The sequence below is a fragment of the Cololabis saira genome, chromosome 11 (genome assembly GCF_033807715.1).
Source record: "Cololabis saira isolate AMF1-May2022 chromosome 11, fColSai1.1, whole genome shotgun sequence".
Classification (NCBI taxonomy): Eukaryota; Metazoa; Chordata; class Actinopteri; order Beloniformes; family Belonidae; genus Cololabis; species Cololabis saira.
This window is the reverse complement of record NC_084597.1, coordinates 46,079,146-46,099,921: the sequence shown is the minus strand read 5'-3', so window position 1 is coordinate 46,099,921 and position 20,776 is coordinate 46,079,146. Positions and strand designations below refer to the sequence as shown.

The 20,776-nt window shown below is 40.4% G+C and overlaps 1 protein-coding gene across 1 annotated transcript in view; it reads right to left on the bottom strand.

The window, feature by feature from the left end:
• The window catches only part of shroom3 (shroom family member 3), a 97,703-nt gene that overhangs the window by 30,425 nt on the left and 46,502 nt on the right, over positions 1 to 20,776 (bottom strand). Inside the window, exons 4-7 of the mRNA XM_061733212.1 lie at positions 5,486 to 5,605; positions 3,140 to 3,355; positions 1,006 to 1,310; positions 665 to 905 (exon numbers count right to left, since the gene is read on the bottom strand). Of these exons, the coding sequence (XP_061589196.1) occupies positions 665 to 905; positions 1,006 to 1,310; positions 3,140 to 3,355; positions 5,486 to 5,605 (882 nt within the window). The remainder of the gene's footprint in view (positions 1 to 664; positions 906 to 1,005; positions 1,311 to 3,139; positions 3,356 to 5,485; positions 5,606 to 20,776) is intronic.

The following is a 20,776-nucleotide window of genomic DNA, read 5'->3' as shown; positions in this document are numbered from 1 at the left end:
CAATATGGCGGCGACGTTGACGTATCGCAGCAGCTCAATTGGAGGAGGAGGAGACCATGGATATGGCTGTGACTCCGTTTGTAGCGAGTGACAGATACAGTCGCGCGTCTACACTGTCAGGGTGTGACTTTGATTGACAGCTCATGAATCAATCAGATTGGATGAAGAATGACAGAAAACACCCTGATTGGCCACGGGTGCAGAGAGCTGCGCCCCGAGGAGAATCTTTGAGTAACCAATTAGAGACCAGCATGAAGTCACATGGAAGAAAAGTTTAAGAACATACAATACACACTCATTTGGCCATTGAAACCTATGTATTTCAGTCTGCACAAAAAACAACTCTGAATAAACCCAGTATGGGATGGGAAGGCTTGAAAAATTAAGTCAGACACATTTTATGAGTGCACAGATGTGATAATTACTTTTATTACGTAATTTATGTGTACTGTGTCCATATTTTTTTTTTTCACTGTAATTTTAATGGGGGCGGCGCCCTAGCGCCCCCTATTGACAAGCCGCCACTGATTTGCAATATACAGTAACATCAAAAAAGAAAGTACACCATCTTGCAAATTTAAAAGACAGACAAAGGAAATGTGTGTTTTTGATTGTGAGGTATTCTGGGCATCATTATGACTTTCATTTGACGGATCCCGCTCACCTGAGCGACCGGACATTCTCCAGACTAGACCAGGAGTTTGGTCTGTCGTGGTTCTTGATGGCGGTGTAGCTGTCGCTGCGTCTGGGTGGAGCGGGCGCCCCCTTCAGGCTCTCATAGGAGCTGTGTCTGGAGGTCGATCCCCATATCGGCCCCACACTGTGTCGGTTTGAAACTGACGTACCGCTGCTGTTCCTGCAACTAGTCTTCCCACTGCTGGTCCCGCGGTAGCACACAACACCACCTAAAGTAGGAAGAAAAACAATAATCTCATAAAGTGACATTATAACACCAGAAAACCTTTCAAGACACAGAAGCGGCGGTGTCACCTGGAAGATTTGGACTTGGACCTGTTCTCACTCGGCCTCTGGAGTTGCTGCTAGTCAGCAATCCGGTGGAGGCGGAGCTCAGCTCACGGTCCTGAGAGCCTCCATGTTGGATGTCATACGGCGTACGGGCGTGACGTATGTCAGCCTGCAGCATCTCTGCACTGCCCCCCCCTCTCTGAGGGACAGTCTCCATGGAGTAGGAGCGCTCTGTTCTGAAACAGGGGTTGGAGGCCAGGTAGTCTGGGATACTGGAGCTGGTGGAGAAGGAGGAGTACGCAGAGTCTCGCTTGCTGTGCGGGTGGTCAATGCTGTTTGACGACCTGAAAAACAAAAAGTGGTTTAAGTCGAAATCCAGAGAGTCTTGAAATCATGGTCTGTCAATCATAGCAATGCTGAGGTTATTTCACAGATAAAGTAGGGACAACGATGACGGAGCAGCTAGACACTTTACACACATGGAAGAAACTTCAAAAGGATCTAAAAATAACAGAACGTATTCCATTGATTGATTTTAAGTCTAGAATGAGTGCACTTGAGACAGCATCTCTGATTTGTAACTGTTTTAAATGATTTCCATTTTTTTTGTTTTATTTCCATTTTTTGTTTCATTTGATTTTATTTGATTTTAATATTTCACATCACACCTCTGTAAATTTTAATATCTGAATTCTCTTGCTGCCTCTTGGCCAGGACATCCTTGCAAAAGAGATTTTTAATCTCAATGTGTTTCTTTTCCTGGTTATATAAAGGTTAAATAAAAAAAAAAAATCTTTGAATAATTTTGACCCTGGAAAATTTTGTGTCAATTTTGTTTTTAATCCCACTTTCAAAAGTTCTTTTTTTTTAAATGTCTTCTTCTTTTATCTTAATTCTTTTTTATTCTGTTTAATTCATTTTCTATAAAACTCCCGAATATCTGGAAAAATTAGGATCTGATTTAACCCTTGTGCTGTCTTTGGGTCAAGGGAGGAGGAAGGGAAGAAGGAAGGAAGAAAAGAAGGAAGGAAGGAAGAAAGAAAAGAAGGAAGGAAGGAAGGGAGAAAAGGAAAGAAGGGAGGTAAGAAGGAAGGAAGGAAAGAAGGAAGGAAGGGAGAAAAGAAGGAAGGAAGGGAAAAAAAAAGGAAGGAAGGGAGGAAAGAAGGAAGGAAGGGAGAAAAGAAGGAAGGAAGGGAAAAAAGAAGGAAGGAAGGGAGGAAAGAAGGAAGGAAGGAAGGAAGGAAGGAAGGAAGGAAGGAAGGAAGGAAGGAAGGAAGTTAGGAAGGAAAGAAGGGAGGAAAGAAGGAAGGAAAGGAAAAAAGAAGGAAGGAAGGAAGGAAAGAAGGAAGGAAGGAAGGAAGGAAGGAAGGAAGGAAGGAAGGAAGGAAGGAAGGAAGGAAGGAAGGAAGGAAGGAAGGAAGGAAGGGAGAAAAGAAGGAAGGAATGGAGAAAAGAAGGAAAGAAGGTAGGAAAGAAGGAAGGAAGGGAAAAAAGAAGGAAGGAAGGAAGGAAGGAAGGAAGGAAGGAAGGAAGGGAGGAAGGAAAGAATGTACGAGGGGAGAAAAGAAGGAAGGAAGGAAGGAAGGAAGGAAGGGAGGAAAGAAGGAAGGAAGGGAAAAAAGAATGAAGGAAGGAAGGAAGGAAGGAAGGGAGAAAAGAAGTTAGGAAGGAAAGAAGGGAGGAAAGAAGGAAGGAAGGAAGGAAGGAAGGAAGGAAGGAAGGAAGGAAGGAAGGAAGGAAGGAAGGAAGGAAGGAAGGAAGGAAGGAAGGAAGGAAGGAAGGAAGGAAGGAAGGGAAAAAAGAATGAAGGAAGGAAGGGAAAAAAGAATGAAGGAAGGAAAGGAGAAAACAAGGAAAGAATGTAAGAGGGGATAAAAAGAGGAAGGGAGAAAGAAGGAGAGAGCAGGAGGAAAGAAGAACAGGAGAATGAGGTCATTTTGACCCAAAGACAGTACAGAGGTTACAGTAAGTGCATTCAGATCTGCCGCCGTATATCCAGGTATCAAACTGTTAGACACTCCCTCTCTTCATAGCTAATCACACTTTATTTTTAAATCACCTGTTTTTGGATATTAATAATCAATATGAGACGAGGACACCCCAGCTTCACTGTGAGATGACCTCAAGCGCATCTTTACGTTGTTTCACGGTAATAGCTCAGTGAAGTTTGTACCTGGCAGAGGACAGCTGGTGGCAGGAGTAGGCCGGGTGGTACCCGATGTTGGCGCGGTGTTCCAGTGGGTGGTGGTGCTGAGCTGCAGAGTGGAGCTGGGAGGACGGAGGAGGGTCCAGGCTCTCCATGCTGCCCCTGGAGCTGTACTGGTCCGGGCTCTTCCTCAGGTAGCTCCCGCTGGAGTCAAACCCGCCACACAGGTCCGCTGTCGAGACACTGACATACAGAGGCAAGTGTGTCACAGCTGCAGGGGAACCATCAGTACTGGAGTTGAGGGGGATGAGGGGGGATGAGGGGGGATGAGGGGAGTTGAGGGGGGATGAGAGGGGATGGCATCCCCCCTGAAATAAAAACGGTCCAAATCACCCCCCCTGTAAAACTGCCATCCCCCCTTTCCATTCCTTATGTCATTTCATCAATGAATGTGGTTTTACTGCTATTTCAACATTTAGAGTCATCACCAGAAAAATAACACCAGAAAAATAACTTATTTGACAATTTGCACCTGTTAGAAGTAAATTTTCACTTGAAATAAGTAGAAAAATCTGCCAGTGGGACAAGATTTATCTTCTCATTACAAGCAAAAAAAATCTTGTTCCACTGGCAGATTTTTCTACTTATTTCAAGTGAAAATCTACTTGAAACAGGTGAAAATTTATGTTTTTTCCAGTGATGAGTCTTGATTTAAGTGTAATGAGATTTTTTTTACTAAAATGACACATTTCAACTAGAAATAAGACAAATATTCTTGTTAAGATTGTGAGTTTTTGCAGTGATCCATGTTACTTATCCTGTGAAGGACAGAGTCATATTGATAAGTTCAGAAAAGTGTTTTTTATTGTTGTGTTTTGATGTATTTGATGTAAGTCCAGTGGATATTTAAAGCTTACAGAAGGCTGCATTTAACTGCTGCTATGTCATTCCTGCAGTATTTCTGCAGGTGTTTTGGTCACTGCTATTATTTGTAATATATTATATTATTTGTAATCAGCACAAATTATCTGTCCCCATATGATAAAATCCACCATCCCCCCTGATTTCTTTTTACAACTTAGTACTGGTAACAATACTAACTAGTGGTAACACCATTACTGTTATTTCTACTTAGTCCTAAATGTGGGTCTACATACAAAGTAGTGATATATCCAAAGTGATTACATTCAATATGGTACTATTCATAAAAACAAGATTTAAAGTAAATGACACAGGTGAAATATCATAAATACTCGAAGCTGCTTCATCTTTTGTATCTTTTGTAGGAACACTTGAGCCTTTCTTTTAGTGAATCTACAACTACATTACATGACACTATCTCTATACGATATAGAGATGAAAATGGTTCTGTTCATTTCTGTGGATGTTGCTCGTTAAATTACTGATACAGTTGCATGAGTGTTGAGGTTTTTTTTTGTCTTTTCTTATCACTTTTTTCCGCTTAGCATGAACAGTATTGACACATAATCGGCCATTATTGTTTATTCAATTGCTTTTGCTTAAGAAAGATAACAAAGCAATGACTTTGGCTTTGTGTTTTGAATAAGGTATGTGAAGTCTTGTATTGCTGTAGATTTTCAGGTCGGTCTACTGGAGGACGTACGAGCTAAGCATGTCACTGTGATCCTTTTGAGACTGCAACGTTTACCCAATGACATTGTACGTGTTTTCCTTGAGCTGGCTGTAAAGGTGGTGCTCTGCAGATGACTGTGCTGGTTTCTTGCTCTAAATGACTGGAATGTGAATGTGTGTGCTCGCACAAATGTCCACGTCAGAGTTTGACCCAGGAAGCCCTTCAGCTGAACGTAATCCAATTACAGTCCTGGAAAAGACGGTGTTTGTATTTCTTATTTTCTTTGTTTTGTGTCACCAACCCTTCTGGGTTTCAGGGACTTTCTCAGTAACGCAGGGCTGCAGGAATGTTGCCATACGTAAGTAAAGTCAGGATTGTGCACATGTGCGAGGAGGGGACGGGCCAAGAGTGTTGCCATAGGAACGGATTGTCTATCAGTGGTCAAAGACATCAGTGGCCCTTTCTCTCTCTTCACGCACACACACACACACACAGGCTTTGAGAGCTAGTTTTACTGTGTCGTTGCACCATTGAGGGTTTTATTTGCCTTTGACATCTGTTTAAAAGAATTAGGGATGTCCCTTCTGAGGAGCTGATTACCTGTAAACTAGCAGCTCCACTAAACATACACACAATCAATGTTTTATCCCCCAGTTTTTACTCATTTAAACCTTATAATGGCTGATGTATATAATAATTAGTGTTAAATACAATTTAAAATGCTGATAACCTCTGAACCCTGATAAAAGCGACTGGACGTGCTCTTTTTACCAACCCACCTGGAATGATAACTCTGAGGCCAGGCGTTGTTCATGGTGTCCATTGCTCCCTGGTCCTGCTGACCTTCACCAATCTTTGTTGAGTGCCATGAATGAGGACGAGAGGAAGGTTCCCTGTGTCTGTGGGAATAAAACGAGGTGATGGGTTTAATATTAAGGCTGGGGATCGATTCAAACATCAAGAATCGATTCGATTCCGATTCTTAAGATTCAGAATCGATTATCACGCTTTGATTCGATCCGATTCGATCCGATATTGATTTGGGTTACTGTTAATAAAACTGTTTTTGGTTTTTAACATTTATGCAAATGTAACCCCAAGACAGTATATAAAGCAAAGAAATATAGACAATTTATGCAATTATAACTGAAAACTTTAATGTTTTCATACCTTTAAACATATTTAAAGGCAAAAACATGGCACCAGTTATTCTCGTGTCCAACAAAACATTCCTTTTTTGAGTATAAAGAAAAAAGTACCAAAAGTTGTAATGTAATGATGAAAAAAAAAAAAAAAAAAAAAAAAACATTTTTTTTTTTTTTTTTTTTTAATCGATCTTTAGACATATGAATCGATTTTTAGGAATTAATAGGAGAATCGATTTAAAATCGGAGAATCAATCTTTTCAACACAGGCCTATTTAATATATGTGCATTACTGGCCACAGTGAAATCAAACTTAGGTACAAGCCGGACCTAAGTGCCAACAACTTCCGGGTAGAAGCTCATGTGGAACAGAGAGGCTGGACACAACAGTGAGTCAATCTCCACTGACTCCCATGTTAAAATGTGCAACTTCACACCAGAAATAAACATACTTACAGCCTGGTTTAAAAAACTGTTTCGGTGTTTATAGTTTGATCTCAAACCCATTACAACCCTGAGAGGGATAAATCTTTTTGTACCACATCAGGGGAATTTATATAAAGCCATACATTGACTCTAATTAGATTGATTGACAGCCATTATTACTTCCTCATCAGTCATTGTCATGCTACGCATCTAAGCAACGTAATCAACAGTTTATACTGAACCAGATTCAAATACAGGGATAATTTTCAAAATCGCCACGTAAACAACATCTTACATGGGATATTTGTCTGTAAACGTCCGTCTGCAGCTCTGCAGCTATATTGGCAGGAATGGGCTGATGGAGCGGATAGCCACAGCTAACTTTTTGTTTTAATATATTTATTAGGGGGTAAGGCACAGTAGAACAGGAATAAAAAAAAGATATACAGTCAACCTCCTAGGATGTTTTTTTTATTTATTCAAGAACAGAACAAACATTCAACAAAAATAATGACAAATAAATGAAAATTATTTCAAGTAATATTTAAGTATTAAAGCTACACAGTAAAAATTAATAAATAGATGAATAAAAAGGGGAGAAAAAAAGAAAACAAAAAAAACCCAAAGCAAAATAAAAAAAACCCAAAAACAAAGGAAAAGTAAATAAATAGATAAAAAGGAGGAAGAAAGAGAGGAATGAGAGAAGAGAGGGAGGGGGGATCCCTCTATCAGGAGGCAGGGACTGGAGAGAGTGGAAGAATGTAAGAAAGGGAAGCCACTTCTAGCCGTTCAAGACGTTCACTTTATAGCCTGAGAATGACCCAAATCTCTGGAAAGCAGATGAAATTGAAGGAATGGAGAGGACAGGATCCGAGACATATAACAATGAGTCATCAGCGTAAAGTGACAGCTTAAATTCTGTTCCCAATCGGGAGATCCCAGCCACAGCTAACTTTGATTGACATACGATGGCTGTGATCTTGTCACTTTCCTGGTCCCAGTAGGCTTCAAAATGACCCCTCAGTCTATGAACTGGACCTGGTTAGCCACCACAATCAGCTCTGGCATTATTCATCAGAGTCAACGCTCAGCAAAGACAAACGTAACCCTTTCAGTCATTCAATTTTGAGAGCCCGTTTATAAAGCTGTCAAAGCTGTTCTGAGGGAGGCATCGAAAGAAGTGTTAGTGTTACTTACCCCTTAAGATAAGAAAACGTTAGGAGAGTAAAAAAACTGCACACGTAAATAATAATTCAAATCCAAAATCAAATGTGCTCTTCTGTGAGGCATCATTAAGTTCTTCTGATGCTGTTTGGCATGGCACACTCAAACATTAAGCAACTTACAACCTTTAACCACAAAGCGGCACTATGTGTATCAGTAAAAAGGAGCATATGGACGTCATCAGAGCTGGACTGTGATCGTATGCAGGATCGCCAGAGTAAATAGTTTGTCCACTAAGCATTCCAGAGTAAGCTATGGTGTTCCACAGGGTTCTGGACTTGGACCATTTCTGTTCAATCTGTATATGTGTACATAACTTTGTAACAGATTGTTGAATCACAATCTAAAAACAACTTTTAATCAGCACTGACGGCAGATGAATATAGCAAAGTTTTAAATACAAAAATAAATAGGATGAATGACTTAATGCTACTTCCATTTTTTTTTTTTCAAAAAGGCACCAAAGTTGCTATAAGCTTAATGCTGCCAGCAAATGGCATTTGATGTACTGTACATCATACATAACCAAACTTGGCTAAAAGATTCCAAACTGCAACCAGACCTCTGACAATTAAAAGGGTCTCAATACGTCTCCAGGTGGCGCGATGATAAGTCAATTTGCCTCATATCTCAAGAATCATATACTGTAGGCAAGAACAAGAATACCTTTTTCCTCCAATTCCTTGTGGCATTCATATTCTGACTGGCCGAGCTATGCTAATATCCATCTGCATCTTGACCAATTACTCAAGACACATGAGCTCATTTCTGAAAAACAAAAAACAGAATGTTTTTGTTTAACAGAGAATTAGCAGAAATGTTTTGTCCAGGTTTGTCAACCCGTGTGTGGTGGACACGTCATACGAGTCAACATTGGTAAGTGAGTGTTGTATGTCAATACAGGTAAGAAAAAAAAATAGTGTGCAACCCCGGTGGTGCTTTTAAACTGGTATGGGAAAGAGGAAGAACGAACGGACGGCAGAGTGGATTCGGTCATAACAGCAGATAACATCTGTGAACTCACACGTGGACGTGAGCATGCAGCAGTGTCAGATATGTGTTTATTTCATGGAATATTTATTTATTTCAGAATTTATTTACTTTACAGTATTTATTTCCCCCATACTTTGCAACATGTTGCCAGTATGAGGAAAAAGAGGTTCCAAAAGCGCTTCTCTATAGTATAGATCAGGGGCCGGATTCACAAAACATTCTTAAGAAGAAAAATCTTCTTAAGTTTCATTTTTTTTCTTAAGTTCTGTCTTAAGAAGAAAATAGAGTAAGTCATATTATCCAAAAAAGTTCTAAGTATTTTCTCAACTTTCTTAAGTTTCTTCTTATGAAAAAACTTAAGAATAAATGGTATTCTTGAAATAAAAGTCAAATTTGTTCTTGACTTTTTTCTTAACTTTAAGACAACCTTGACCCGTCTTAAAATTTCTTCTGTGAAAAGGTTTAGCCTCTAATATCACCTTTTTCAACACATTTTAGACAAGTTTAGACTAGTAGGTCATAGTTTGAGGATATACTTTGTAATTAATCACACAAAGAGCCTGTTAACTGTTAGTTAGCATGTTAGTTAGCGTGGTAGTTAATTGTTAATTTTACCCAATAGTATTTTTTTTGCACATTAATCTCATCCACCATAACCTTGAAAAGTTCCTGCATCTCTTTTTCTCCTTCTCCATGTTTAGTGAGAGACTGACGGTTAAGACACAAACTACCTATAAATGTTGTTTGTTGGCGCGTGCAATATGACGTATTTTAAGAAGTTCTTAAGTAGGAAAATAAGAAATTCGTAAGAGATGACAGTTCTTAAGACGGTTCTTAGGAAAATATTGAGGAATTTCACTTAAGAACTTTCTTATGAACTTCTTAATTTTAGATCTTAAGACATTTCTTAAGATCGTTCTTAAGAACATGTTGGTGAATCCGGCCCCAGTGTTTCCCAACCCTGGTCCTCGAGGCAACACTGTCCTGCATGTTTTAAATGTTTCCCTTCATCATCACACCTGATTCTAATTAATGGTCCTAATTAGCTTGTCATCAAGGTCTGCACAATTCTGTTAATGACACAGCCACTTGTATCAGTTGTGCTGGAGCAGGGAAACATCTAAAACATGCAGGACAGTGTTGCCTCGAGGACCAGAGTTGGGAAACACTGGTATAGATGACGTCACGGAGGGTTTCTCCACCGCTATTATGGAGTCTATGGTTTGGACTCTGCTGGAATAGCAGGAGGTCAGAGGTCGACACAGAACCACAGCCACCTACCACACCACTTCTGACATCCACATCTAATACAAGGCATTTACAGATGGATCGCCACAGAACCTGACACCATCCACTTCTAGTTGAAGAAGTACTATGTAATCATGGAGTGAGAGTAGCAGCCCAAGTGTTCAGCCATCACTTGGACTGAACAAGGTAGAGTAATAACGAGATATGTCAAAGGCTCAGTGGGCCTTTACAAACAACACTAAACATATCTACCGCTTGATGAAGGGAGCCGTCCAAAACTAATACTGGCAGTCCAGCTTCAGCCAGTTCAAACAGAAGAAAATGTAGGGCTCATTGTCACACAGATGGATATTAAAGCGCTTGGCATTATAGAGAAGTTACAATTCACTGTTAACTAGGGGTGTAACGATACACTAATCTCACGATACGGTACGATACACGATATTGAGGTCACGATACGATACGATATTATAGCAGTATTTTTTTAACAACCTTGAATGAGGAACATATGACTGGAAAAATTTGTCTTTTATTTGAAGGACACAAAATACAAAACAATACTGTACGTTTGCCCTATTGTTACAGTTTGTAATGCTTTATAACTGTTTAAGTTTTAAAGAGAAAGCCAGGCCAACCATTTTCCACAAACTGAACTAAAAGTAAATGTCAGGTTTGCATTATGCATCTTCAGTTTCATACAAGTACAAATATTTGGCCACAAACTGAATAGTTTCTCTCATGTATTTTTTCTTTTCCAGAAATGTAACAACTAAAAATTAATTAAATAAATAAAAGTAAGTTTAAAAAGGGGGACCGGAGAGTGTGTTCCAACTACAGGGGGATCACACTTCTCAGCCTCCCGGGGAAAGTCTACGCCAGGGTACTGGAGAGGAGATTACGGCCGATAGTCGAACCTCGGATTCAGGAGGAACAATGCGGTTTTCGTCCCGGTCGTGGAACACTGGACCAGCTCTATACCCTCCGCAGGGTGCTTGACGGTTCATGGGAATTTGCCCAACCAGTCTACATGTGTTTTGTGGATCTGGAGAAGGCATTTGACCGTGTCCCTCGTGCCATTCTGTGGGGGGTGCTGAGTGAGTATGGAGTCCGGGGCCCTCTACTAAGGGCTGTCCGGTCTCTGTATGATCGGAGCAGGAGTCTGGTTCGCATTGCCGGCAGTAAGTCAGACTTGTTCCCGGTGCATGTTGGACTCCGGCAGGGCTGCCCTTTGTCACCGGTCCTGTTCATAATTTTTATGGACAGGATTTCTAGGCGCAGCCAGGGGCCGGAGGGGATCCGGTTTGGGAACCTCAGGATTTCATCTCTGCTTTTTGCAGATGATGTTGTCCTGTTGGCTTCATCAGACCGGGACCTTCAGCATGTGCTGGGGCGGTTTGCGGCCGAGTGCGACGCGGCAGGGATGAGAATCAGCACCTCCAAGACCGAGGCCATGGTTCTCGACCGGAAAAGGGTGGCATGCCTTCTCCGGGTGGGTGGAGAAGTCCTGCCTCAGGTGGAGGAGTTCAAGTATCTCGGGATCTTGTTCACGAGTTAGGGAACAATGGAGCGTGAGATTGACAGGCGGATCGGTGCAGCGTCCGCAGTAATGCGGTCGATGTACTGGACCGTCGTGGTAAAGAGGGAGCTGAGTCGAAAGGCGAAGCTCTCGATTTACCGGTCAATCTACGCCCCTACCCTCACCTATGGTCATGAACTTTGGGTAGTGACCGAAAGGACAAGATCGCGGATACAAGCGGCCGAGATGAGTTTCCTCCGCAGGGTGGCTGGACGCTCCCTTAGAGATAGGGTGAGGAGTTCGGTCACCCGGGAGGAGCTCGGAGTCGAGCCGCTACTCCTCCACATTGAGAGGAGTCAGCTGAGGTGGCTTGGGCATCTGTACCGGATGCCTCCTGGACGCCTCCCTAGGGAGGTGTTCCAGGCATGTCCCACCGGGAGGAGACCCCGAGGAAGACCCAGGACACGCTGGAGAGACTATGTCTCTCGGCTGGCCTGGGAACGCCTCGGACTCCCCCCGGAAGAGCTGGAGGAGGTGTCTGGGGTGAGGGAAGTCTGGGCATCCCTGCTGAGGCTGCTGCCCCCGCGACCCGGGAACGGATAAAGCGGGAGAAGATGAGTGAGAATAAAAGTAAATAAAAAATACAGTTTTACATCATAAAAAGATTGATTCATGCTCACCTTATAAGTGTAAGAGGAGATTTATTTTTGTTAATAAGGTTATTTTTGTAATTCAGGGTTCATTATTTTATAAATATATTCTTTATATTCTGATGTAAATCAAGGACTATAATGACACTAGTCAGTTTATCTGTAGTGATTAGTCTGTTTTAGATTGGGCGGAGTGATACGCCACAGTACGGCACTAGGTGCTGTGTTGATGTTCTAAAATCCTACACTGTTGAGGGACATTAAAGTACACTGGAACTCAGCAGAAGTTGTCCCCGTGTTTATCCTACTCACCACCCCAAAAAGGTTTAATTTAATAAGGTAAGGCTTAACTCTACACCAGCCTTACATAAGTAAAGGTTCAGAGCTCAAAACCCTGCAAGAGTCCCGTTATCGGGACCAAAACGGTACTAGTTTCTTCTGAGCGGAGGAAGATTTTGGTCCGCGGGTCGAGGCGCGTTACTAGCCAACAAAATGGATTAATATTAATAACCCAATATCGCGATACAGTTTGTCACCTCCACGACACGTATTGTGACGTTTTTGTATCACGAAATTTCGTGGCACGATATATTGTTACACCCCTACTGTTAACTTTCATCAAGAACTTGATGCCGATGTTAAAAAACAAATAAATGAATAAATTAAACATATAAGGAAGCTAAGAGGGGCTTGCAAATGTATGCATTTTCCCCAATGCAATCCATGTGTCCCTTCATCCCCTTAGTCACATCCGCACAGTTGTGGACATGGAAACACATCCATCTACATATAAAAAAGGTGGTTATAACGGAAAAGTAAGAAACTGGCTCACTAATCCATCTTATCAGGAAAAGGAAACATCAGGAGAGGTCTTGGAATGGAGAAGTATGAGCAAATCTGTAGTCTGATTTGGATTGATGGTCTGAAGTCTACAGAAGACGAGGCAGCAGCTTCACATGCTTCACTCATCACAGATACACATCTGGATACACAGCCAGAATGTTAACTGAGCTGAGGGTTTGATGCGCTATCCAAAATGAAACAGTAAACAAGAACAGGAAGTATTGTGGAAGACCAAACCCCTCCGTGGCATGTATCATCAGCAGAAAGAGCAAGTGGTTGACATTGAGAAACCAGATGCTTGAAGCTCTGATACTCTGATACTCTGATACTCAGTACTGGAGTTGAGGGGGGATGAGGGGGGATGAGGGGGGATGGCATCCCCCCCTGAAATAAAAACAGTCCAAATCATCCCCCCTGTAAAACTGCCATCCCCCCTTTCCATCCCTTATGTCATTTCATCAATGAATGTGGTTTTACTGCTATTTCAACATTTAGAGTCATCACCAGAAAAATAATTTATTTGACAATTTTCATCTGTTTCAAGTAAATTTTCACTTGAAATAAGTAGGAAAATCTGCCAGTGGGACAAGATTTATCTTCTCCTTACAAGCAAAAAAATCTTGTTCCACTGGCAGATTTTTCTACTTATTTCAAGTGAAAATCTACTTGAAATAGGTGAAAATTGTTGTTTTTTCCAGTGATGAGTCTTGTTTTAAGTGTAATGAGATTTTTTTACTAAAATGAGACATTTTAACTAGAAATAAGACACATATTCTTGTTAAGATTTAGAGTTTTTGCAGTGATCCATTTTACTTATCCTGTGAAGGACAGAGTCATATTGATAAGTTCAGAAAACTGTTTTTTATTGTTGTGTTTTGATGTATTTGATGTAAGCCCAGTGGATATTTAAAGCTTACAGAAGGCTGCATTTAACTGCTGCTATGTCATTCCTGCAGTAAAAAGACCAGAATGTGGCGTGCCTCAGATAATTGGCAGTAGTGACCAGGGCTGGGCGATATATCGAGATTTTAATATATATCGATATCTTTTCAAACGCGATATGGTACAAGACAACATCGTTTATATCGATTAAAAAAGATTTTTTTTTTTTTTTAATGATTTTGATATAGCTTATTTTGTGACAAATTGACTTGAATGTTTTATTTGAGATTTGCACAAATGTTTTGTTATTTGCACAACTGTCAACCTCAGTGGAAAAGTCTGCCTGTTACTGTCTACATTGTATTAATTGCACAGTGTATTTTAATTTAATTGTTATGAAGGAAAGGGATATTTGTTTTATTTTATTCAAGAAGCATTTTTATTCTATATATGCGAGCAGTTTATTTTTATTTCATTTGTTTTATACATTTTGATATTGTGCAGACCTCTGTTAATAAAGGTACCTGTGTGACATTTGGCACGAGGCTTTGTATTAAAACTGACTGTTTTTTAAGGGTTTACCTCAGAAAAAAATGAAGCTAACAGAGATGCTACGCTATAATGCTTTGGGGGAAACCCCAATTATGGCACAGAAAAAATATCGATATATATCGAGTATCGCTATTCAGCTAGAAAATATCGAGATATGACTTTTGGTCCATATCGCCCAGCCCTAATAGTGACTAGTTTCAACATGTTACCAGCACTAGCATATCATCAGTTTAAAGCCAAGACTCCCCCAACTGTGACGATTTAAGGATAACCACACTATGACAAAGACTAAACGAGCCAGCAGCCAAAGAACAACAACATTTTTGTGCTCAATGACAAAAGAAAAACTGTTTCGTAAACAGTTTGTTGCGTGAAAAATCTCAGTGACGCAGTTTATGTGTCAATATGACCAAATTGGAAAATCGATTCAACATCAGCATCACAATGATTTGAATGCCGTGTCTGATAAGTTCTGATGATAGACGTCATCACAGTCGGCCTGTTGACTTCACGTTAGCATCATCATATTGTAATGTCCCACCGCTCAGTATTTATTCTTGTAGGGATAAACAGGAAATGATTTTATCTGACAAATATGGAGAGAGGAGACATGAAGTCCTGCATGTCTTTGTCCCACAGGGACCTGGATAATGACAGGACATCACTGGAATACCTTCACACTGACTCATATGTTATGGTTTATTTCAGTTCACCTTCAAGTCTGATGATATCTGTATGACTTAACAATAAACTAGTATTCATCTTAGTCATTTACAATTAATTACAGTAGTGCTGCAGCTGCAGCTATGTAGCAGTTTAATGTCAGTGAATGAGAAATATGTCTCTCCTGAAAACAAAGCAAAGCCCCAGGCCATCACAAATGTAATGTTAGGTTACGTTGGGTCATAGTAACACATCAAATTACTAAAATTATGTCTGTCTTTGATTTCTAGTTGATTAGTTAAGATTATATATTAAAAACAACGTGTTAGTAACTGGCAGAAGAGCAAGCTCATATCAATAACCAATGACCTGGACCCATTATTCCTGTCGACTAACCAATTTAAAATGACCACAGATTATGTGAAGTATCTGGGAATTAAAATACCCCAAAAACCAGGGGCTGTTTTCAAATTAAACTTCACAGAGAAGCTAAACAAACTTGAGAATGTGGAAAAATGGGGAACACTATCTCTGTCCTTGATTTGACGTGTAAACGCTGTCAAGATGGTTTCTTTACCGAGATCTCTGTATTTATTTCAGAATGTACCCATTTTCCTTCCTAAATCATTTTTAAACGTCTTGATTCAATTATCTTGCCATTTGTTTGGGGATACAAAGCCCATAGGATTTCTAAAAGCCACCTCCAAAAGTGGAGAGAGTGTGGAGGGCTGGGTTTACCTTGTTTTCTGCATTACTATTGGGCTGCCAATGTTAGATCCATGGTGTACTGGCAGTATGGATTTGAGACAGTGGACGAGTTTACTCCCCCTTCTTGGCTAGCCATAGAAAAAAGTTGAACCTGTAAGACTTCTCTTCCTACTCTCCTCTTATCACCCCCTAGGCCACCTGTGGCTTGTCGGAAGGATCGTTTTGTCTTGTCGAATGCGAGGATCTGGAAATAGATCAGAGAGTGCTTTGTGCTTCCAAACACCTCGGTACATGCTCCACTTTGGCAGAATCATGCTTTCTTGCCATCTCTTGCAGACACTGTCTTTAGAGAGTGGAGTCGTCTGGGCATTCGTAGTTTAAAATAACTTTTTGTTAATGGACACTTATGCTCCTTTGAACAATTACAAGTACAAGTATTATCTGGTATAAAATCATGCTCTGTTAATGCTAGACTCCAACTGATCCAGTCCAAGGTTGTTCATAGATTATACTTCTCCAAGACAAAACTGCACAGAATCTTTCCTAATGTTTCTCCACCTTGTAATAGGTGCAACACTATGGAAGGCTCTCAAAACTAGACACTTTTTGGTCTCTCATCTTTCAGCAGTTTTCCTCTGTCTTCAAGATTACTATAACACCTGATCCTGAAACCGCTCTATTTGGACATTTTGCTACTATGGAAAACTTGGACCATAACATAGGTATTGCCCTGACACTTGGCATGATGATCGCCAAGAGATGTATCGTAAAACTGTGGAAATCTGATTCAGCCCCCAAGTTTGAGGCTTGGTTGAGGGAACTCATAAGCGTTTTATATGTTGAAAGACTGAGACATGAACTATCTGGCAATCTTCGGAAGTTCTCCAGGGTATGGAACCCAGTACTAGAGCATATTAAGGACGTTAAGATGTTTTGAAAGGTTGGTCTGTAGTGCAGTGGAACTGGTGATATATATATATATATATATATATATATATATATATATATATATATATATATATATATATATATATATATATATATATATATATATATATATATATATATATATATAAAATTTATTATTATTATATATATATTTGTTTGTTTTTGTTATTGTGTTCTGTTTGATGTAAAAAATTTATAAATAAAATGTTTAAAAAAAAAAATACACAACGTTTTATATATCCAATTGTCGCGTCTGAGTCACGGTTAACTGTCTGGTTGAATGATGACATCTGTTACAAGTCTTAACTATTGTTAACCGTATATATCAGTGGTTTTAGTTAAAGTCATCATGTCCTGGTTAGAAAAATTAAATCTATGCTTAAAAAACAAACAAAAAAAACAAAAACAAACCTTACCAAAAAACATATGAAAGCAAACCATCATTTGTGTGTTAAAATTCAACTTTCAGAAAAATATTTGACCAAATAACTAAAATGGTTTTTTTTGTAAGGTTTGCCTTGCTGACCTTGTCGACCTCCGTCTCCTGACCAGTTCTATGTTTTCTCAATAAACAGGTTTGTGGTGTTTTTTACCTGGAGGTGAATCTGAGGACTTTGGATATGAGTCCTGTTGCCAGACTGTTGACGCTGGCCTCTGACGGCGACCGACACAGCGCTCCTTCAGAGGTACCCAGCTCACGCTTTTTCTGCTTCTTCCTGAACTTTCGCCGGTAAAACACCTCCAAAAGCTCCATTGCCACAACTTACAGTCCAATGTGTTATACTTTCTTCTTCGCTGGGTTCTCGCCGTCTTTTCCTTTTCTAGATCCCTCTCCTTTGTAAAGTCTCAGAAAGTTCCATCTCCACACCTTTAGCCTCGATTCCTTGGGGCTTCCTGATCTATGTCTGTCTAGAAATCATCTACAAAACGTATCTTCATATTCTTTTACTCAACTCTGCTCTTCTTAACTGGTTCCTTCATCTCTCACTATGCTACTCATGTCTTCTGAGGAAACGTTGCAGTGCTGAATGGTGAAAAAAAAAACCTTTCCCAGTCCTCTGTGGCACCAAAGCTCCAGTGAAAAGACTTGTCTCACTCGGTCGTACTTCTGCTATCCCAGGATCTGCCCTTTTTTGCAGATCTCCCTTTAGCCAGTGGCTGGTATAGGTCAGGCTGAATCTTGCCGGTATCTGCCCCAAGTCTGAAGCTCATCAAGGAAATGAGGCAATTAAGCGTCATTAGGCCACCATACGATAAAAGCATGAAGTAAACATCCTCGGCACTACATGGTCTGGACAGTAGCTGTTGCTGTGTGTCAGTGAAATACAGGGCAGAGCAAGAAAGAGGAGAGGAGAGAAGGGGGAGTAAGGGTGAGGAATAGAGTCATAATGAGCTGCAAGACAGGGAGGGAGAATGAAGGGAGGCAGATAAGTGTGGCTAGTTTGTTAGGGTGGAGATATTAAGGAATGAAGCAATGATTGGACTGATAGAGAGATGGTAGACAGAGGGGAAATGGTGAGAGATAAAAGAGAGGGAGGATGAAAAGAGGAATGGGAGAGGGAGCTTTCCTCTTTTACACCCAGAGCATTAAATAAGAACTTGAACTTACTTTTTTTTTATGCGTCTGTCCTTAAGTGAGTTCAAGTGCAACGGCAAGATGGAGGGGGGGTGAGGAGGAGGCAACTGGAGGAAGATGAAGAGGGGGGGAAGACGAAGAGAAAGACAGAAGGACTTGCGGAAAAAAGGAAAACAGTGCATGATTGTAGCAGTGTGGCTTGCAGAGCCACGATGCGCCGCAGGACCACATGCTGCATCCCATGATGCAGCATGTGGTCCTGCAGCAAACAATACACTGATTATTAGGGAATACTGTTGCGTAATAAACATTATTCAGAACCATAAGAAGATCTTTTTACAGAGGCTATGATCACTGATTACAGATGCCTCAAAAGTATGAAAGAATAAAGTATAATAAATGTAAGGAGGAGAGTATAAGTAAGATCTTGATCTACTTCTATAATCAAAAATTACAAATTGATGAAAACAAAAAAGCACTTGGTGTTGGAGAGTATTTATACTGTTTCATTGTCACAGCTTCAAATGCATCATCTTATCAATATAGAGTATTATTGATCTTGATTATCAAAAACCTATCTCAGATTTCCTTAAACTAACCACTCTAAAACTAAGACAACTTCAACCCTGCTCCGAAACAGACAAAGAAGAGATTAAAAAAAAAGAAACACACATACACACACACATACACACACACACACTCATACCCACACACATACATACACATAGCCACATAGACATATACACACACACAAACACATATACATATATTCATACATGCACACATACACACACATAGCCACACATATACATACGCACACACACACTTAACCACAGATACATATATACACTCACACACACACACACACACACACACACACACACACACACACACATACAGCCACTCAGACATATACATATACACACACACACATACATACGCATAGCCACACACACGCACACACATACACAGCCACACAAACATATACATACACACACACATACACACACACACACACACACACACACACACACACACACACACACACACACACACACACACACACACACACACACACACACACACACACACACACACACACACACACACACACACACACAGCCACACAGACATGTACAGTACATACACACACACGTATACATACACAGGCATATACATACACCTACGCACACACACACATAGACATACACACTGGCTTGTTCACCTGCATGCTTGCTCTGTAGTTTCTGGGGTTAGTTAGCGGTAGCTTAGCTCAGACTGTGATCAGATCTCGAGATTTGGGTCGATTGCTGCTCGTGTTTTGGTACGTGTCGGTATGTGTATGCGTATGTATGCGTATATATGTATATATGTTTGTACCAGCATGGTATCAACCATTAATATGTGTGCAGACATGGTAAAAAAAATTAAAAATTAAAAATTAAAGACAAAAATAAAGACTGGTTTAACGTTGTTAATAAAGACAGACTGGCTTCTACAAACGCTGGGCTAATTGAAGAATTCAGTGTCCACGACATAATTCGCCCATCTCAGCTTTTTGATCAGCAAACACTCATTTTGAATAATTGTTTAACAAGCAATACGCTGCTGCACCATGTTGTGTTTCACATAAAACTATTTCTGGCTCAGTTGCTTCTCTACCTGCTTTTCAGTAAGCATAAGCTGAGCAGCAAACAGGGGCGGGACTGCGGAGCAACAGTGTCTCTTCACCCCTGATGTTGACCTGCTTGCTGCTCTGTAACACTATGTCGTGATTATGAATTTATGTGGAATTGTGATGGTAAAGAACCCCAGAAAGAAAAGAAAGAAAAGAAATGTCAATGCAAAACTGAGGGACAGAGTAAACTACTTCTTGGGTAAGTTTGAGGAAGTCTGGGAGGATGAAGTGCAACTTTATCTGTAGTTATCTTTAGTACCAGCAGCAGCAGCAGATCAAATAACCGAAACCAAACAAAGGAACAAAGAAGGTTGGCTCTGCTCCGGGGTCTCTTCTGGTGCCCCTCCAGCCGATTGTGAAAAGAAGATTGCAGCAGGAACGGCAAAACATAACATTACATCGTTACATCTCAGTGTTAAGTCTACATGTTCACAGCAACTAAGAAAACATGGGGTACAAGAGATCCTTTTAGCCAGCTGTAACACTCCATAGTGGCTCTTTAGGATCACTGTAGTACCCACTGGTTTACTTAGTTCTGCAGAATATTAATTTCCTTAAGAGAATAAAAAGAAGAATTAAAATATAATGAAATAAAACTGTTGCAAAGTGGGAAAAATATTGTCCACCAACAGTGGATTTAAATCCTTTTTATTTTATGTCAGTATTACAGAGAAGAAATTAAGACTTATCACGGTGTTGTGTGTCAAGTGGTGATGCCACCATAACCTTTGCCTTTTAAGTAGTTTTGAGGGATTTTCTTCAGTTGATTAAGCCTAATTATTTTGTCAAAATGATCCAATTTTGTTGCGAATTCCCAAATACACAAATCGGATCCATCTGTTGGGCTATAGTACTGATCCAGATACAATGGCCTCTGTTCATATTACCTCCCATAGCAAACTGAGCCGTTTGTATGAGTGGGTTCAGTCAACTATCAAGTTTCCGGAATCTGATGTTGCTCCGAAAACCGGTCTTCTGCAACATCCGACAACCTTTTGTGGATACCTTTTTGGAGGAA